The following is a 20,878-nucleotide window of genomic DNA, read 5'->3' as shown; positions in this document are numbered from 1 at the left end:
TTAGAGGAAGAAACCCTTGTGGACTTCTTGTGGTTTTGTGGGCATGGCTTCCTTCTTTCTTGGTAGTGTCATAGTAGACGTTGCCAAGAAATATGTTGCTAAGAAAAACTGGATGCGGCACGGTGATCGACTGGTTAGCACGTCCGCCTCACAGTTCAGAGGTCGTGGGTTCGATCCCGGCTCCGGCCTCCCTGTGTGGAGTTTGCATGTTCTCCCCGTGCCTGCGTGGGTTTTCTCCGGGCACTCCGGTTTCCTCCCACATTCCAAAAACATGCATGGTAAGTTGATTGGATACTCTAAATTGCCCCTAGGTGTGATTGTGAGTGCGGATGTTTGTCTCTGTGTGCCCTGCGATTGGCTGGCAACCAGTTCAGGGTGTCCCCCGCCTACTGCCCAAAGACAGCTGGGATAGGCTCCAGCATGCCCCGCGACCCTTGTGAGGAGAAGCGGTACAGATAATGGATGGATGGATGGAAAAACTGGATCTCCAGAATTTCTCGGTTACTGGATTTTCGTGTCTCACAGCGAGTCAGCCAATTTTGCCACCACGCTCAGCCCGCACGCAAAGACGAAAGGTTAAATCTTTCATCTGTCCAATCTATGAGGTACCAATTTTGTTGCAGTCGGACAAAATGGGGCAGCATGGCTCAGTGGTAAAGTTGTCCTCTCCCACCCCCGAGGTTGTGGATTCGATCCCCCGACCATTGTGACCATGTTGAAGTCTCTTTAAGCAAGATACTGCCCCACCCCCCTCCCCCCAGTTGCTCCCAATGCGTCATCAGTACACTGAAGAAAGTTTCTGTTGAATTTGCTCAATTTTATTTCTTCAAGTGGTTGCACGAAATATAAACTTGTCACTTTAACATTGGATCTTGAGAATACACATGCATGCAAACTGACTGTACTACAGAGGAAGCCAGTGGCAGTTGTCAAAAGAGGAACTTGTGTGTGGGTGGAGACAGTCACTCAAATCCGTTTTTTTTGAGTGATCCGTTTGCAAGCACTCACACGCACGCACGTGTCATTATTTGAATTTTCCACTGAAGGCTGCCAGCTCAAAAATATTTTGTTCTTTTGTGCTAAAAAATATAAATCTTTTTATAAAAACAATTCAGATTTGTTTGTTTTTTACCAAAAATAAAAACCCAAATAACCAAAATAAAAAAAAATAAAAAATATACAATTTCATTCTTGTAAAACAGACATGTCCAGCTTCAGTCCTCAAGGGCCACTTTCCTGCCGGTTTTCCAGCTCTCCTTGCTGCAACACACCTGATTCAAATTGAATTCCAGTCCACTATGTCTGAAGAAGCTTGATAACGATCATGATCCGCCTGTTGTAAGATTATGACTCTTTTAAATACAAAAATCCTAAATAATCCTAAAAAAAAAAATACAACTTTATTCTACTAAGATTTTAAGAAAAGGTTTTTTCCCAAATTCAGAATTTATAAACAAAAAATTCAGATTTTGTCTAGAATAGAAAGCTTTTTCTCATGATTACTACTTTCCCCCAAAATACAACCTAATTCTTGTACAAAAAATATTTTTTCTTATAAGAAAAGTGTGGCTATATTTCAACTAAATAAAATCAATATGAAATGTGATCCCAAAAATAGCTTTATTCCTGTAATATTAAGACTTTTGTTCTTAAAGGTAATTAAAGTGTATCAATATTTTTTAAATGTGACTTTCTCCCCCCAAAAGTGACATTATTCTTGTAGTATTGTATTTTTACTTTTTCACGTGTGACCCTAATATTCCTTCCCAGTCCACATTAAAAGGCATTTGTAAGGTGTCCAGTAAGTGCCACCCCAACAGGGGGCACTATGAGGCCGTTTCAGGCAATCAAAAGCCTGAAGAAAGTCATTCAGGAAAGGAAAGGCACAATGGCAACACTGGTCGGTACTGACGGCTCCTCTGGCCCGCGGGTCGCTCTCCCTCTCCAGCACCGGTGCTGGTTGTGGTAGCAGCCAACATGGCGGAGACCGCGGGTAAACATGTGCATGTGCCTGTTGGGCCGTCCATCCGCCAGCCCAGCCCTAGCTGGCTCCGAGGCAGCCTGGATTATCCTGCCAGTATGCTAAACGCCCTGCAATTGTAAGTCCACACGGATCAAACTTTGTAAACTTCCGAGACAATTTCGCAAGGACTCACCAATTGCATCTGCCGTCATTGATAAAGCACCGCTGGCGCATCTGTGATATTCCAACCTGTACACTCATTATGTCCTTTTTAGCAAAGTGAGATGCGTGTTCACTTGGAGAGAATATTGACTGATAAAGTGCCGCCAGCTACGGTCCTGTCAGTGTCAATTTGGCTGCGTAAGCAAATACTTCATGTACTGCAGTACTGCAAGTGACCCTCTCAGCGGCCACGGCCTTCCACAGAATCGCCTGTGGCTTGGTCAACTCGTGGCAAGAATGTAAAGGGATTGACAGAAAAATCAACATTTTTCCGTTTTTTTTTTTTTTTTTTTTTTTTTTAATTCTGACAGGCCCCCAACATCCGTAGGCACCCGAGCTCAAACCTAGGTAAGCCCATTGCTAAGGGTCACATACCAGAAACTGCCACAGCGCTTGACAACAATGAGGCAGCTGGGTAAACTTTTATTGACAATTGCTTAAAGTGCTTTCAACTAAGTTTAAACCGGTATTTAAATGAGCAGTCTAGGAGTTCGTGTTACGGTGTGACTTCATCTCTGACAGTGTTTACAGTACACATCAAATTTGCATCATCTCCTTTACATGTGCAACAATCTGAACACTTGTCACTTTAACAATGGATACAGAAAGCACACATGCACTCAAACTGACACTACCACAGGAAACCAGTGGCAAGAGTCATGGGGGGAGGTTTCGAGTGGGTCGAGACTTTGAGTAACTCCAATACTTGAATTTTCCACTGAAGGCTGCCAGCTCATTTATTCCCCTGAACAGCACACACGTGCTATTGTCTCATGAAAACAGCACATGATAGGTTAGATCATGTTATGGCGTCTTATGTTAAAATTCTTAACATACTACATTTTTTTTCTGATGTAAAGTATGTACACACGTACGCAAATATTTAAAAAGAAAAAATACGCCCTCTTCAGGACACAAAAATACAAAGGAGTTTTAAGGCCACACTGAAAAGAAAATACTTTTTCATAAGACGAGAATGCAGTTGAAGTCTGTATTTGCAGGTTATGTGGAGAGCAGATATCACTGTGTGCTTTTATATAGTACAATACTGTTGAATGCAATTTTTCTGATGAAAATTTTAAAAATGGATTTTGGTGTTGAACACTCTAAATTGGCCCTTGGTGTGATTGTGAGTGTGAATGTTTGTTTGTCTCTGTGTGCCCCGTGATTGGCTGGCAACCAGTTCAGAGTGTCCTCCACCGACTGCCCGAAGACAGCTGGAATAGTATTCAGCACACCTTTGTGAGGAGAAGCGGTTTGGATAAGGGATGGATGGATTTTGGTGTTTTTGGGGTGCTGGAACGGATTGATTGCATTTATAGTCATTCCAATAGGGAGAGATGATTTGTGATAAGTGTGTTTTGAGATACCAGCATGGTCAAGTAAACTCCTTTAAAGGCACAGCTGTATTCTCAAAAATATTCGACACCAAAGTTGTACAACAAATATGATATTTGAATTTGGCTGTGCAAAGTGTGCAAATTATTTTGGATTTCTCCAATGAGCCGTCAAGTAAGTTTTTTAAGTAAAACTACGTAAAAGTCCGTATTTGCGATTAATGGCGATTCATCTTTTGACGGAGGAGGGATGGGAGAAAAGGGTAACTGCCCATCTCTGAAAATCAAACTTTATTCCTGTAATATTAAGGCTTCTGTTCTGTTTGTTGTGAAATTACAGTGTATGAATATCTTTTTAATGTGACTTTTCCCCCCTAAAAAGCGACATTATTCTTGTAGTATTGTATTTTTACTTTTTCACGTGTGACCCTAATATTCCTTCTCTGTCCACATTAAAAGGCATTTGCAATCTGTCCAGTAAGTGCCACCCCAACAGGGGGCGCTATGAGGCCATTTTAGGCAATCAAAGGCCCGAAGAAAATCATGGAACGGCACAATGGCAAAATTGGTGTGTCTAGTGAAGCTACCGAATTAAAAAAAAAAAAAAAAAAAAGTGCATGTCAAAGAAACAGGGCGCTGCAAGGCCTATCCAAAAGGCCATTGTATATATTGACAAAGGTGTTAGGACACCTACAAAAGTATACACCGAAAATGTATGAAGCAAAAATACGGAATTTGTACGAAAGACTTGGTGGTACACCAAGTGAAAATGGGGAGTTTGGGGTTGGTGGGGGTAGTATTGGGACACCTACAGGCTTTCAGACAAAGGTATTGGGACATCTACAGGGGCAATTTGTTACCATTGTTCTTTCCCCTTAAAAGAACCTCTGTCGCCTTTCGCCAGTTTATTTTTCAATGCTATTTGATTGTCCTGAGTTTCTTCTCAGGTTTTGTGAGGCGGACGGCACCCCAGTCCACAAGCAAATCCCATATCAGGTTTTCACACGTTGCTGATGCGAACGCTGACACGGCCTCGTTCCTCCCTATAGCTTTGCTCCAGGCGGATCTTCTCCGGGTCGGACCCGTCAGCGAGTTTCCCGCCGCCATTGCTCTGGTAGCCGTGTTGCTGGACAACCGGAGGTTTGAAGACGGGCGCCGCCTTGCTCTTGGCCACTTTGTCGAAAAAGGCAAAGTCGGCCACGTATTTGCCCGACGGCGACAGGGAGACCACAGGCGGGAACTCGTAGCCCCACAGGATCTCGTCGGGCAGGTAGGAGGTGCGAACCTGGCAGGTGGCCGACGTGGGCTCCACTGTCGCGCTCAGGATGACCAGCAGCTCAAAGTCGGCCAATTCCGGATCAGTCCAGCCCCCGCCTGGATGGAAATGAAGAAGACTTGTAGTAGGATTATAGACAACGACAACAACAAGAGCAGAGAAAGAAAAAATGTGGATAGAATTCTCTCTCAAAAATATTACTAAAATGTGATTTTAACTCAAATAAAAATACAAATGCACGTCCAATATTATTATTGTTTTCAAAAAACTTCCCCCCCCCAAAATCTCTCGAGTCCATCATTTTTTAAACAAAAGGAATCAAAATGCTCTCACAAAAAAGATTCGTTTGCGTATGATTTTAAAAAAAATTCTCTATGACTAAAACAAAAACACAACTGAATTTTCATAGTGTATAATCAAAAACTCATGAGATTTTTTAAAAATGAAATTCAGAAAATAAATACATTTCTCCCCGCACCCTCTAAAAAAAAAAAAAGAAAAAAGAAAATATAATCAATACACTATGACTTTTCTCACAAAAATGAGATTTTTCCTTAGGTAAGAATACAAATGTACCTTCGGAATATAACAAAAAATGACTTTTTCCCCAAAAAATCTCTTCAGACATTTTTTGGATGAACAAAATCAAAATGTTCTCTCATTTAAATACTTTATTACCATGAGGTTTTTTTTAATCACAAAAATATGACTTTATAAAATAAAAATATGACTTTATTTTTTAAATGTGACATTTTTGTAAAAAAAAAAAAAAAAAGACGTTAACTTTTTTTGTCAATTTCTTTCAAAGATTTTTGGGGAAAAATGTGTCTTTTTTTTAGAAAAAGTGATAATATAATGAAATTAAAGATCTATTTTGGGAGAAAACTTTGAGTCTAGAAACTTAAAAAACTGCATTTTTTCATGAAAAACAAAGTCAAAATCTCATGAGATTTTAAGGGGCAAAAGTTAGATTTATCTGAGGAAGAAAGTCGGAGTAAAAGTTGCATTTTGTATTAAAAAACGTTATGTTAAAAGTTACTCTTGTGAGAATAAATTACTTGGAGGGAGTAGTATTTGATTTTGGTGAAAAGAGCATGGGAGAGCGACCACATAAGACGCACCCTTGGCCGCCCAGGCCCTGAGGGGGCTGTCGTCGTCGATGACATGGTAGAAGGTGAGTGGTAGGATGAGGAAGGGGCTGTCGCTAGACGTGTCAACCTGGAAGGCCACATTCCTCTGGTCCAGGCGAACCGTCTCGCCCTCCTTGGTCAGAGATGACTGGAGCAGCTTACCTGTAACCTGGACACACGCCCGACGCTCACTGTCAACATGTCATCAGCTGTTAGCTTACTTGCACACACAGAAGACAAACTATTGATGTTGCACTTTCCTCAATAGAAGACAAACGGTTTACGTTTCACTTTCTTAAAGAAGCAAAAACAAACGACCATGTTGCGCTGCAGTTACCTAAAAAACATAAATTTACTGAAAAGAAGACAAACTACTTATGCTGCATATTCCTAAAAAGAAAAAGAAACAGCCAACGTTACACTTCCTTAAGAATACAAACTTGGGATTTTTCACTTTCCTAAAGAACTGACAAACTACATATGTTGTGCTTTCCTAAAAAGAAAAATTACTGATTTTGCACTTTACAAAAAAAGAACATGTTATTGATTTCCCTTAAGAGACAAACTATTTTGTTGCACTTTCCTCAAAAAGAATACAAACTTTTGGTGTTTCACTTTCCTAGAAGGAAGGCACCCTGGGAGCAGATTGATTTTAAAGCACTTTGGGTTCCATTGTTTGTATGAAAAGTGCTTTACAAATAAAGCCTGTTAGATTGAGTGACACTAGCGTTGCACTTTGTCAAAACGAAAACAAGCCTGGTGGACGCTCACCTGACAGCCAAGCAGGAGGCTCTTGCGCATGTTGGCCACCCTGATCATGAGGCACGGGCGTCCCTCCTGGCTCGACACCACGGCGTGCTGGCTGAATTTGACCGTCTCGCCTCGCTTCTTCGGACGCGCCACCTGATCGCCCACACCACACAACAGTCACATAACATTCTTGCTACTCCGTCAACAAATACTGCAGCTCAGCCTCTGGCTAGCTGCCGTCATGATGAGTACTTTTGCCGTTTTTATAGCATAACAATTTAAACTGTTCAAATGTGCATTTTGTTCTTGTACTGTGCCCAAAGTAAATCAAACCGTGTCCTAAAAACAAAGGTTTCGTACAGAGCGGTGTTTTTCAACATACTGTTTCACCACAGGGATTATTGATTTAAAAAAAAAAAAAAAAAGTCAATTCGCTGTAAAAAAAAAAATAAAATAAAATTTTTAAAAATCAATATTGGGGAGAAAATTTGTTTTTCATTTAAATAATAAAAAGGTGTAATCTCATTCAATTAAAATGTTCAGAGTATGCTTGAAAATAAAATTAGTTTTAAACAGAAAAGGTCGGGGCAGGGGGTTTGTACTTTAGAAAAAGTCACAAAATTCTGAAATAGTCTTCTTCGTGGCAATGTTGTGAGTTTTTGGGGAGAATTCTTTTTTCCCAGTAAAAAATGTCATTGAGTTTTTTTGGGGGAATTTTTTTTGTCATAATCTCATGGAAATAAAGCATTTTGGGGTAGGGGGAGTTGTAATGCTACAAAAAATATTTTAGAAAGTCATAATTTGCAAGTAAAAAGTCTTAACTTTTAAGAATAAACTTTTTTTTAGAAAACGTTTAAAATAAGTCCATTTCAAAATATTTTGGGGTGGGAAAAGTCATTTGTGTAAGTCATAATGGGTAATGTTTTATTTTCATTTTCGTAAATCATATTTTTTTAGGGAAAAAAGTCAATCTTATAAGAATAAAGTCTTATTTTTGGTAGAAATTTGTTTATTGTTAAAAACATGATCTCAGAATGTTTTGGGAGAAAAGTTATTTTTAAGTGATAATCCCACAAGAATTATATTGTATTCTTTAAGAAAAAAGTTGTACTATTGTGAAAATGAAGTTGTATTTTTATTTTAGAAAGTCATCATTTGGGAGAAAAAAAAGTTGTAATCTTATGACAAAAAATCTTATTTTTGGAGGAAAAGTTTGATTTTTCATTTGAATTGTAATCTCAAAATATTCACATTTTTTAAATGACAATCTAACAAACCTGTCTAATTTAAAATTGCAATTTTGTGATTTTTTGGGGGGAAGAAATTTTGTTTTTGTTTTTTTGGGATAAAAAGTCAATCTCCAAAGGTACTTTTCAAAAATTCATAATTTTAACAATCAATTTAAGAAAAAATTGGAATATTATGGAAACAAGGTTATATTTTTATTTCAGAATGCCATCATTTATGAGTCATAGTCTTACGAAAAATCTGCTTTGGAGAAAAATGTAGATTTTTCATTCAAATTGCCCCTTTTGCACGGCAGCCAACATTCACACCAAAGCCTTCACCTTAGCCAGGAAGGTTCCGGTGATAAAGATCTCCATGAGCGTGGTGATGAGCAGCTGCACGATGAGCAGGACGATGGCGACGGGGCACTCCTCGGTGATGCATCGGAAACCGTAGCCGATGGTGGTCTGCGACTCCAGCGAGAAGAGGAAGGCGCCCGTCAGCGTCTGCATCTGCATCACGCATGGAGTGTGGTTGGATGGAGGCTCGAACTCTGTAACCACAAGTGGATTTTGGGGGGAGAAAGTGGGATCAGTAGAAAAAAAAAAATCCCTCCAATTATGATGAGTTTCTCTGGAAAGAAAAAAAAAACCGACTTTGTTCATGGAATATTGTGATACACATAAATCTTGTTACTCACATAAATGACAAGGTAGGGTTAAGGCTTAAGAATACAACTTTAGTCATTTCTTATAAAGCCTTTTCAAATCAAAGAATTTCTTTATTTTGTAAGATTAATCATTTTTGGAAATAAAATAAAATAAATACAGTTTTTTGTCATGTAAATTTTATCAGGTATTGGTATCGGGCCGATACCCAACCTTATTTCAAGGTATTGGTTCTCACGACAGCGGCCCTCTTGTGGCCTTTTTACTTTCGGGAACTAAAGGCATAGATGTCTGACAGATGTCCATTCATGAAAAAATTCTCTTAAAAGCATACATGTCTGACAAGATGTCCATTAAAGTAAAATTTCTCATTGTTTTTGGGGGAAATTTTATGTATCAAAAGTAAGAGTGGTATCAGTACCAAGTATCGGTGAACATTCAACTGTTGAGTACTGGTAACGGTCTGAAAAAAGTGGTATCGATCACCTCTACTTTATACTGTATCATGAGATTCTTTTTTTATCATTTAATTCTTATTTTATTATTAATTATATTTATTTGATCCTAATTAGACTAGAATTTCTGTAGTGTGTAGAGTGTGAAATCTCCCGGATTTCGTCCCGTCGGTTCTCCTTACCGAGAAGGTCTCCGTGCACCAGTGCCAGCAGGTACCAAAGCACCCCGAACAGGAACCAGGTCCCGGCAAATGTGGCAGTGAACAGGAAGAACTTGTAGCGCCACTGCATGTCCACAAAGGTGGTCCACAGGTCTCGCATGTAGAGAGAGCCACGCCCGCTAACATGCTCGATGCGGATGTTGCTGCGGCCATCTTTGGACAGCACCCGCCGCCGCTTGCGTGGCGCGCCACCGGCGTTAGAGAGGCCGCTGCCCAGCAGGGGTTTCAAGACGTCCGTCTGCGTCTGGGAGTGGCACACTTTCTGGGGGGAGGAGCTACGGGAGGACGGCGGGGTGGCGGACGTCATCTGGAGAAGAAAACAGCAAATCAACATCTCTCGTGGAGGTTCCCTTGAAACATTTGCATTTTTCTACCAAATACAGTGGACTCCCGCATACTTGAGATTTAGCACTGCAGATTTGCACGTTGGATGATATTTTTTCTCAATATTTTTACTTTTTCACACACACACATTTGTTGTGGATAAAACACATATTGAATTTATCAGCATCCTTTGAAGATTGGATTTCCCCACTGTAAATCCATTTTGAGGGCTTTTATGTATGCTAAAATTCGCCGAATTTGGCAGCTGTGTTCATCATGATGTAAATTTACATTCAATAAGGAATGTGAGTGTAAACCCTAAAATTTGGCTCAGTAGCACCCCCTGGAATTTCATTTAATTAAAAAAAAATTCAGCCCCCGACGCCAGTTTTGCAACTTGATAGATTAGTGGACATGTCTATCACAAGTAGACACACAAAAAAGTCTCTAGAAGCAAAGCCCTAAAAGACACAGGAAGTCTGCAATTTTGCTATGAAGTGGGAAATTTAGGAACGTTTCCAGGGGTCCTTCAAAGACCGACAAGTCCTGAAGATTTTGTCAGATGGCAACCAAATTTGAATCTATCTTGAATCTACCTCCTCCACACTTCACTCTCCCACCTGGAGAAGGCGGGGAGCACTGTGAGGATCATGTTCTTTGATTTCTCCAGTGCTTTCAACACCATCCAGCCCACCCTACTGGGAGACAAGCTGGAGCGGGCGGGGGTAGCCCACCACCTCACCACATGGATCCAGGACTACCTCACAAACCGGCCACAGTATGTGAGGACACGGGACTGTGTGTCTGACGTGCTCCTCTCTAGCACGGGGGCCCCACAGGGAACTGTCTTGGCTCCCTTCCTGTTCACCCTCTACACCTCGGACTTCAACTACAACACCCCTACCTGTCACCTGCAGAAGTTCTCTGACGACTCTGCGATTGTCGGCCTCATCACAGGCGGAGATGATCGGGAGAACAGAGAACTTACTCAGGGTTTTGTGGACTGGTGCCAGCAGAACCGCCTCCTGATCAATGCGGAGAAATCCAAAGAAATGGTGGTGGATTTCGGTAGGCGCCAGCACTCTTCACCTGCACCAGTGAATATCTGGCGAACAGATGTTGAGAGAGTCTCAACTTACAATTACCTGGGCGTTCATCTGAACAATAAACTGGACTGGAGCGACAACTCGGACGCCCTTTATAGGAAGAGTCAGAGCAGACTCTTCCTACTCAGGACACTGAGGTCTTTTGGGGTTCAGGGGACACTCCTCAGGAACTTTTATGACTCGGTGGTTGCGTCGGTCATCTTCCAGGGAGTGGTCACCTTGGCAGACGGCGTCTCGGCCCGGGACAAGAAGCGGCTAGACAAACTGGTCAGGAGGGCCGGCTCTGTCCTGGGCTGCTCCCTGGACTCTGTGGATTCGATGGGGGACAGGAGGATGTTGGCCAAGCTGTCATCAATGCTGGACAACCCGGACCACCCCCTCCAGGGCACCCTAACAGCACTCCACAGCTCCTTCAGTGACAGACTGTTACACCCTCACTGTGCAAAGGAGAGATTCCGCCGTTCCTTCTTGCCTGCTGCTGTCAGACTCTTTAACAAGAACATTGTGTAGTCTCTACAAACTGGCGGACATTAGTGCAATTGTGCAGTCGTGCACCTGAGCTCATATCGTGCAATACCCAATATTCCTCACTACTGTAATACCGTGCAATACTCAACATTCCCCACTACTGTTAGTCTAGTTTTTATCCAATGCTGTTCCTTACATTTCCCTACAGCACTGCAGCACTGTCACTTACTTAGAGTATTTTTCCTCTGTACTATGTACAGGCTAAAATGAGTGTTCCTCATACTTTTTATGTAGATGTATGTTGGTGTGTATATACATGTGTATGTACACATGTTACTGCGTATATTTACATAGGTTTGATCCTGAATGTTTGCCGTCAATGTTATAGATTAATGGCTACATTATGCCGCCGTCCCTGTGTGACCTATATCTTTGCTGCTGTAACACTGAAAATTTCCCCACTGTGGGATCAATAAAGCCATTCTTATCTTATCTTATCTTATCTTAAAGTGAAACTGTCATTGGGGGCTGAATTTATTATTTTTTTAAAATCCAAGGGGTGCTACATGCACTCGGCTGATTAGTCGCCACTCTCACTTGCTTCAAGAAGCATGACATCACAAAGTTGAAAGTTTTTACTGGAGCTGTTAGTTTTATGGCATTATGATAAGGTTGCCAAGCATAGCTTCCCCACGCAGAGGCAAACAAACGCTCAACTGTATTGGCAGCCATTAGACACGCTCACTTTGGTCCAACCGGTCGCCTATCCCGGCGGGGAGGGGACGATGGACAAAAAGCGGAGTCGGCGGGGAAGGAAGAGAAAGAGAAGCTGCGGTTCGCTCAAAGACAAACCAAGTGAATCACCATGGATGAAAACACTGAAGCTTCTTGTCTGACGGATCTCGGTATTCAGGGCACAAAGAGTGGTCTCTGACTAGAAACTAGAGACGACTGGGTTTGATAGGAAGATGGCCAAATGTTGCTTTTTCTGCGCGGAGACTTCCGTCCGGAAAGTCTCCGTCTCTCCACCACTCATCACTTACACTGGTCAACACGTTTTGACCACATTTTAATCTGAGATGCAAATTAACTTTTGTCTGTGATTTTTTTTTACTCTGATTATGAATCTGCCCTCGTTTTTTGTTCTCTAGCACATCAGATTTTCATAATAATAATAATAATAATAATAATAATAATAATAATAGTAATAATATGTAATATACACTGAAAAAATACATTTTAATTTGAATTCTTAGATGTATAGTCTACTTAACGTATCTGGATCCAGATGATTTTCTTCCATGCAATCACTTTATTAAATAAAATTGAGTAAATTCAACAAAAACATTTTTCTGTGTTGTCGCAGTGTTGCCACAGTTACCTTGAAAAAGTAACTTAGTTACTATACTGATTACTTGCTTTTGAAAGTAACTAAATTGGATTACAAGTTACTTTAATAGTTACATCCAGCAGATACTGACAACCCTGCTTAACATAAAAATTATGTTGCATTTGTAACCGTGAAATTTAAAAATAAAGTGTTTTGTAAAAAATAAAAATAAAGTCAGCATTTTTTACTTACCATGATTATTTTGATTTAAAAAATAAAGTCATTTCAGGATTTCAATTACTATAAATATGATACTAGTTTCTTGTAAAAAAAATATATAATATTAAGAATAATAATATAACCTTTTAAAAAGCATCATTTCACTTAACATAAATACATTTTTAAATAAAATATTTTTTAAAAAGGCAGTCTTTTTTGCATGACATTCAACTATTAATGTTATGATGGTAAAACTCAACATTACATGACAACATTTTTTAAACGTAGTGTTACTGAAGCTAGATAAAACTCCCTCGACAGCACAGAATGTGCTGTTGTTTTCAGTTGAAACAGACTCAAAATACTGATTGTATATCCATCTTGAAAACGCCAATCTCTCTCCTTCCTCCATTGCTGTTTGTATGGTATTGTATGGACACGTGAGTCTTAAACACGCTGTAAACAGTATGCGACTGTAAACATACGTGACGTTTCTCCCTCAGACGGGAAATTGAAGTTAAACACCCCCACAATGTTCAAGCTGTAAATACCAGAGTTTCCCTTACGTGTTCCATAATGGACCGTTATTGGATGAGTGCCTAGAGTGAGTATTGTACTAAGGTGTTAGGATTAAGGTGTCCGCCTGTATTTTATTTCTCATTAACTATACATATTGTTGCATGGACAATACGTGGGAGAAGTATGTGCTAGTCTTGTCAATTCTTTACCGCTGCTGCAACCTGGAGGCTGTAAACTGTAACTGCATTTGGTGGTGAAAAATACTACACTTTGAAACATTGATGTGACCGTCATGCGTAGTAACTTTTTGCGGTGTTTGAAGAGTAACCGTAGCCTGATGACTTGACTGGAAAAATGTCTTAGATTTGTCGTTACTTGAAAATGTGCCACTTTTGGAGTGACGCATTAGTTAGTAACATTGTATGGTCATATATTTTGTCATATTTATAAATGAAGTGTTCGGTTCAGCAGCAGGTGGAATTTTTTTTCTGAAACGTCATAGCTATCAATTACAACTCATGGTCACATCAGTACTGCGTAATATTTTACAGGTCAAACTACAAAACAAAAAATGAAAGCATCTGAAAAACCCGATGAGCTAGGGAAAAAAAAAGAGTTTACATTAGTTGTGAATGGTTAGTCTAATTTATCAACTAGTTGTGTCATGGTGTGAACAGACAGACATTGCATTGGTAGTGTGAATGGACAGGAGGAAAAAAAAGCAGCTTTGGCCTCCCAGAGGCCGCCCGGCAACAGATGACATAACCAATCGGCTTTCATTACTTCACCTTGTTTGGGGGTCCGATACCCTGAAAAGCTTCACACTCACAATGACACCATTCAAGAGTCTGAACATGCACACACACACGCACACGCGTCCAATCATATTGGGAGCGACCTCTCGGGCAGGATGTATTCCATCTCCATGGTAACGCCGCCACTCGCCGCACTTGCCCGCTTGGTGATGCCGCTCGCCCGAGACGCCCCAATCCAAACTTTTTTTCCTTTTCGGCCCCGCGGAGAACAAAGGCGGCATTTCCTCCCTCCTTCCCTCTCTCCCTCCCTCCCTCCCTTAGCATCCATCGCACTCTCGCCCTCTCTTGCTCTCTCGTTCTCTCCCTCTTTTTTCTCATCTTTTCCTCTCTCCCTCCTTTCCTTCTTGTGCCTCCTCTCCTCCATCCACACAGGAATGCTTTGTTTGGCTAACACATGAAAGACACAAAAGATGCCATTGACAAAAAGTATCCCTGTGTGTGTCTGTGTGGGCAGGCTATTACACATGAATTTGTGTGTGTGCGTGTGAGTGTGTGTGTGTGTGTGGGTGTGTGTGTGTGTGTGTGAGACTGTAAGCAAACTTGTGATTTTGTGTTTTAGTGCGTGAGACTGAAAGCAAACTTGGTATTGTGTGTGTGCGTGTGTAAAGAAAACGAGAATTGCGCAACAAAAGGCCCTCGTTAGTATTCCGCGGGAGGGAAATGATAGACCTCCATGGGCCAGCTGCGCTACACAACCATACAGCGACGTGCATTTTAGTATGATGTGTGAGAGTCTTCTAATTGGTGTGCCTGTACATGAGGGAGAAATAGTGTTTCAGTAATGTGAGAGAAAGCAAATAGTAGCTTGTGTGAAAGCATTTTCGATGTGTGTGTGAGAGCATTTCAGTTGTTTGTGTCAGCGTGTTTCAGTTATGTGTGGGAGAGCATCTTAGGTGCATGTGTGTTTCAGTAGTACGTGTGCAAGTTTTTTAGTAGGATGTGTGAGAGCAGGTGTGTTTAAGTAGCGTTGTGTGAGAGAATTTTAGTAATGTGAAAAAAATCTACGGTAAATGTGAGTGTTTAATAGTGTGAGAAACAAATCAGTAAAGTGAAAATGAGAGCAGTTCCGTACTCTATATGAGAGCATTTCAGTATGTGTCAGCGTTTCAGTATATTTGAGAGGAATTCAGTTGAGTGTGTGGGACAGTGTTTGAGCTGTGTGTCAGAAAAAAAGATTTAAGTAGTGTGTGTTCCATGGAATAATGTGAGAGCAGTTCCTCCTGTGTGAAAGCATTTCAGTATATGAGAGCATTTCTGAATGGTATGTGAGAGCATTTCGGTAGTGTGTGTAACAGCGTTTTAGCTGTTGCAATTTCTCCGAGAGCAATTCAGTAGCATTTCAGCAAAAAAAAATACACATTTTAGTGTGAGAGTGTTTTAGCGATTTCAGTACTGTGTGAGAGCAAATTTCTAGTGTGTGGGAGGAAAAAAGTATGTCTGAGAGTGTTTCAGCATATTATAGGAGAGCATTTCAGTTAATTGACTTAAATGCCTTTGGTCACATTTGGCAACGTTCAAAATTCAATGAAGTCGCAAAAACAGAGGCAGAGAAAATTGTCCCGATGGTCCCTGAACACATCACGCGTGGAGAATTGCATCATGGGAACCCAAGCTCACATTTGTACTTGACGTAAAAGTCAATAGCAAAGAAAAAAATATTTTAATATGAATGACTAATTGTAAAAACATTATTCAAGTATAATGTTATGACTCAAAGTCTAATTGTGTATATTCTGAACAGTTTTTGGATGTTTGATTTGATTAGCAAAAACATATATGCGCTGGGCGATATATTTATAGTTGTGCTGATAACTGCTAAGTATATCACGATATAAGTATTTCATGTTGGTCTACATATATATATATATATATATTTTTTTTTTTTCTTTCTTTCTTATTTTGGGCGGTGGGGGGGTAAAATAAGGACCCAGAGGGCAAGAAGGCTGAATTTAGGTTGTTTTATTTTAGCATATAACCTTTAATAAGAGGTCAATGCAATATTAATAATTCTTCAAATTTTTTAACCTATTTATAAAAAAAGGAAAAAAAATGTTGTGTACATCGTTATGTTGTGTAACGTGCAGTTTCTCCTCCACCAGTAAATGCTTATTTGCATGAGATGCTAGTGCTACCCCAAAGCAGTACAGTATTGTTGATACACTAACATTAGCCTTCATTCAATGTTCATACAATGTAATTGTAGTGAACTAATACTCTCTTGCAGTGTATGCATTAGTGTTGACCAACCACTTTAGAACTACTTTATCTTTCTAGCAGAGTCATTATTGCCATAGTCCATTCATTTTTACCTTCCTGATTGGGACATGGCTAACACTAACACTGGCACTCGCATGTCAAAGACAGGGAACACTCTTGACTTGTACGCCACGTCTCCAACTGGAAGTGTTTAAGTTACGCCACTCTGTCGCTCCATGCGAGTATGCCGCGCGCATGTGCCGTTGGTTTAGCTGTTTCTTCTTCGTTGGTTGGAATGGTTCTTCTTTGTTGGTTTAGCGGTATCTTCGTTGTTTTAACTGCTTCTTCTTCGTGTTTAGAGGTGGCTGCGCACTGCCTACAACACGCACAATGCCGCGATCGGGTTTGCTTTGTGATTTTTTTCTTTCGAACATTTTATCAGAGGCATTTTCTACTGATATCGATCACGTGCCGGGATACATAGTGATACTGAATTATCGCCCAGTCCTAATGCAAATATGGAACATCAAATATGAATCTGAACTGATTGCAACTGAAATTTGAAGAGAAAAATCTAAATTTGATCTTTTTTACTAGTAGCAAATGTAAAGGAAATAAACATTTATTAAGTGATCATTTTCCTCAAGGTTTTACAAGTGTTTATATTTTTCCTTGTAAATGGTATCAATAATAATATATCATCATCAGCATGGGTATGAAAAATTGCAATACAATATTACACTAATTTAATAATAACATAATATATGAGGATAACTAATAATAAAGAAAAGGAACATATTTTATTTTTAATATAGTATATTTAACATTTTAATTTTCATTTTATCCATGTTATTATTTTATTATTAATGTTGATGAGGGTTGATTTTTTTAAGATCAAGTAGTTAATGTTGTCAAATGTTGTTTGAGAATAAATTATTTGAATACACAAATGTATTTTAATTATTTACTATCTAAATTAATAATAATAATTATAATAATAATTTTAAAAAATCATCATCATCATCATCACAGTAATAAATAAACCCTAGATTAAGTAATTTAGCCAATTTAGAGAAATTATTGATCTGTTATTATTAACTTTTTTATTTGATATCAAAAAGTGGGATATAAAAGAAAATGAAAAGAAAATTTTTGAAAATATTTAATTAAAGTTTCCCAAATTTTCATTCATATTACTTGGATAAGAACCCCCCCACCCTAAAAAAATATTATGTGCAGGTACTGAAAAAAAAAAAAAAAAAAAAACCACAGCAAAAGCATCTTTTGCAGGTGTCCTTACCTTGTTAAGGTGTGCCTGTCTTGAAAGGTTAGCGTGTGAGAGGACTTCAGCCGCTGTTGCGCATGGTGCTGTCCAGTTGAGGACCGAGCAGGCGGTCCCTCTGTCCTCTCAAACTCGCTCGGACGTGACCCCCCTCTTGTCCCTATAAGAGGCCGCTCTCTCTCCCTCCTGTGCGCCTCGTTGTTTTCTCCCACCCGGCATTCCTGTCGCGTTCCGCTCACATCCGAGCCGTCACCTCTGGAGCGGGACCCCGGGTTCGAACGATTGCCGCCAAGAAGCAGGAGTGGGCTCGCGCACGTGGAGTGGCAACCGCACGTGCACGCTGGCCCCATCCTACAGCTGTCGCGCCCCCTGCCACAGCCTCTCCTGTAAAAAGAAAACAAGACACAAATGCTCTTTTTTTCATTCCCATTCATGAATGAGTTGGCCGGTACAGAGCGTCCTTTTTGGGCTGAAAGCGGCGCGATCGTGAGGCCAGTGTTAGCCCTTAGTCTCCTCGGGATAAGGCGACCCATCACGATTTTAAGGCAGGGGTGTTCAAATCCGGTCCTCGAGAGCCTATCCAGCCTGTCTTCCTATACACCTGATTCAAATGACCAGCTCATTTGAATTAGGTGTGTTGATGGAGGGAAACATCAAAAACAGGCACGATAACAGCCCTCGAGGACCAGATTTGGACACCCCTGATTTAAGGGCACACCCCCCCGAGGCCATTTGATCCATTTGTCGGCCCACTTGATAGCTAAAAGGAGGAAAGGAAAAGGAGGCCTCATATAATTACTGTACTGTGATTGTTCCATGTTGGTTATTCTTAAAAGCACAAATAATCCACAAAATTAAAAAAGAATAAGAATAATTTCAAAGCACACTCACTCATTCACTCTTCTTGTCAGTTACATAATCATGACAACCAACCACCTTGCACGAAATAAAATAAATCAAATGGACAACTAGAAATAATCCCCAAGGTACAAAAAAAAAATCCAAAGCATCCTCAGTCACACACTCCTCTCGTCACTTATTCAAGACAGCTAACATCTTGCATGATAGTAAGTTAAAAAAGAAAAAGGCCACAACATACGCATGCAGTGTAAATGTCATACTGTATGGTCGACGGTTCACCTCGCCAGTTACTCATCACAACCACCACCTTTCATGAACAACAACTAGAAATAATCCACAAAGTTAAAAAAAAAACAAAAAAAGAAGGCAAAAGGCACACTCAGTCATGCAATGTACAGTGTGTGTGTCAGATAATTAATGCTATGGCTCTTCTAGCCAGTTAGTCATAACAGTCACCTCCCTCACACTACTAGAAATAATCCAAATTGTAAAAAAAGAAGAGGCCATGAAACACTTTGCCACGCAACGTACACCATGTGTTTTCTAATCAATGTGACAGCACCACTCATACAATGCATTTGTCATATAATTAATGCTTGCCAGTTATTCATGAGAACCGCCACCTTGAATGACAGAAATAAACTAGACAACTAAAAAGAATCTACATGGTAAAAAAACAAAACAAACAAACAAAAAATGAGTCTAAAACTAACGATTGGTCTCAAAAGGTATATGACAAACTTTATAATGAATGCAATGGAGCCTCTCTCCAGCTATTCACGGTGTGCGCGTGTGTGTTGTGTCTTTTGCATATTGATTGATTGTTGCTTTGTCCTCGGCTTCACTTTCACCTCTGCACTCCATCTTCTTCTTCCTCCTCTTCTTCTTCGAACACCGCCGACGGGTTCACGGAGAGTTCGGACGCACTCGACAATAACCCTTCTGTGGTGACATCACACAAATAAAAAGATGAAAGATGAAAGAAGATTAAAAAAAAGCCAAAACACACAAGATATGTTGACTAGTCATCATATACTAGAGCTAACCTGTCTGGTAATCAAGTGTTGCCTTCAGGTACCGTTTGTAATCACAGATTCTAAATATGATATGACAGCTTTGCTCAACAAAACAACACAGAGTTCCTACTTTATTTATGTTTCTCTAAATCAATTCAGCTATCAAGTACAGGCATGGCGCTCAAAGCTGTGTTTTTCACAAATGTTTTTTTTCCAGTAAAGACAAAAATATTTCTTACCTTACTTTACGAGAAAAAAAAACATTTTCTGGAGAAAAAAAAGAAACCTAAAACCTATTCAAAAAAACAAAAAAATAAGATGAACATCAAAGAGTTGTTCCCGCTTAAGTCCTTCCAGCAATTTAATAATATTCTAAAATAAATAATTTTCTCGGCCCCACTATGTATGGGTCAAGAGCCCCTTGAGCAAAAAAATCCTGGCGCCGTGCCTGTTGAAAGTCAAGTGTTCCCTTCAGTGACAGACAGAAATAACAGTTTTCCTCAAAGCTGAGCAAAAACATAGGGGACATGTTTTTAAATTCTATCCAGGTAACCAAAAAAATGTACTACATCAAATCCAGTTCAGTGTTGCTTTCAATAACAATGGTCTATCTATCCATCTGTCTATCTATCTATCTATCTATCTATCTATCTATCTATCTATCTATCTATCTATCTATCTATCTATCTATCTATCTATCGATATACAGTACAACTCTTAGGCACTAGAGGGCATGATTACTATGCGCAACACACATGACTACATGACCAATTTGACCACCAGGTGACGGTAGTCCTCCCCTATTTAGGGTTTTAGTGCAGGACACGCTTTCATTTCTCGGGGGGAAAAGGACGACATGAAACTAATTTGTTGATGAAAGCTGCATGCACTTTCAATCTATTCAAATATTTAATATGCATTTTTGTTCATATTTCGTAATGTGGGGTTTTCTTTGAGCATTTGACATACCTAAAGTAATGTTTTTCAATATTTCGGATGTATTGCCTGCATTGCTTACCATTTATGTGGATTGATCCAGATATGGATAATAACAATAACGATGTTGGCACTTTACTTTCAGTTTCAGTTCAACACAGTTTAGTTTAGTTTTTTTCTTGAACATATGTTCAAAATGAAAATGAATTGAAATGAAAAAAAGTTTTTAAAAGTTTAAATATTAAAAAAAAAAAATGTTGCCGAGTGTTTTTTTAAACTGAACCTAAGTGCAACAAAGAGATTTTTAAAACCATTTTTTTTTACATAGTTCACTGTTGTTTCTGAACAACAAAATAATAATTTGAAACAATTAGTTTCAATTCTGTGTCAGAAGACACTGTAATTGCTGAAAACGTGCAGTTTCAGTTTTCCTGATTTTCGAAGTAAAGCTAAAATGCCCAGAGCTGGGCATTCCGTCCCGGGGGCGTAGCAGTCAGTCCCCCCGCCCTGGAGAGACGCCCATTTTTGGGACGGAGGACAGGGGATGACAAGTTTCA

General features: G+C 39.8%; 1 protein-coding gene across 2 annotated transcripts; it reads right to left on the bottom strand.

Annotated features, from left to right (window-relative positions):
* Nucleotides 1–2,588: 2,588 nt before the first annotated feature.
* Nucleotides 2,589–19,371, bottom strand: LOC147140945 (ATP-sensitive inward rectifier potassium channel 10-like). Of its 2 annotated transcripts, XM_086043460.1 has the most exons (7): nt 19,221–19,371; nt 17,527–17,892; nt 9,211–9,556; nt 8,247–8,458; nt 6,700–6,831; nt 5,920–6,097; nt 2,589–4,896 (listed from the first exon to the last, which is right to left on the bottom strand). In XM_086043460.1, the coding sequence occupies exons 3-7, from the start codon at nt 9,554–9,556 to the stop codon at nt 4,523–4,525; spliced, it is 1,242 nt and encodes a 413-aa protein (XP_085899586.1). In that variant the 5' UTR covers nt 17,527–17,892; nt 19,221–19,371; the 3' UTR covers nt 2,589–4,522. The 2 variants fall into 2 exon arrangements, with proteins under 2 accessions (XP_085899586.1, XP_085899587.1); XM_086043461.1 differs by lacking the exons at nt 17,527–17,892; nt 19,221–19,371 and adding an exon at nt 14,114–14,157 and having other exon boundaries at nt 9,211–9,524.
* Between the last annotated feature and the right edge of the window lie 1,507 nt (nt 19,372–20,878).

Source organism: Filicampus tigris, chromosome 10 (assembly GCF_054856515.1).
Source record: "Filicampus tigris isolate MCC_2025a chromosome 10, RoL_Ftig_1.0, whole genome shotgun sequence".
NCBI classification, from domain to species: domain Eukaryota; kingdom Metazoa; phylum Chordata; class Actinopteri; order Syngnathiformes; family Syngnathidae; genus Filicampus; species Filicampus tigris.
The sequence above is the reverse complement of the archived record's forward strand: the minus strand, read 5'-3'. Positions and strand labels throughout refer to the sequence as shown.

Bases quoted from the DNA above. Each gene is read 5' to 3' on its own strand.
- LOC147140945 (XM_086043460.1), bottom strand. From the start codon at position 9,556: ATGACGTCCGCCACCCCGCCGTCCTCCCGTAGCTCCTCCCCCCAGAAA. The intron at 8,459-9,210 runs GTAAGGAGAACC...TTGTGGTTACAG, and splicing joins GGTGCACGGAGACCTTCTCG to AGTTCGAGCCTCCATCCAAC. The intron at 6,098-6,699 runs GTGAGCGTCCAC...GCGTGTGTCCAG, and splicing joins GCCTCCTGCTTGGCTGTCAG to GTTACAGGTAAGCTGCTCCA.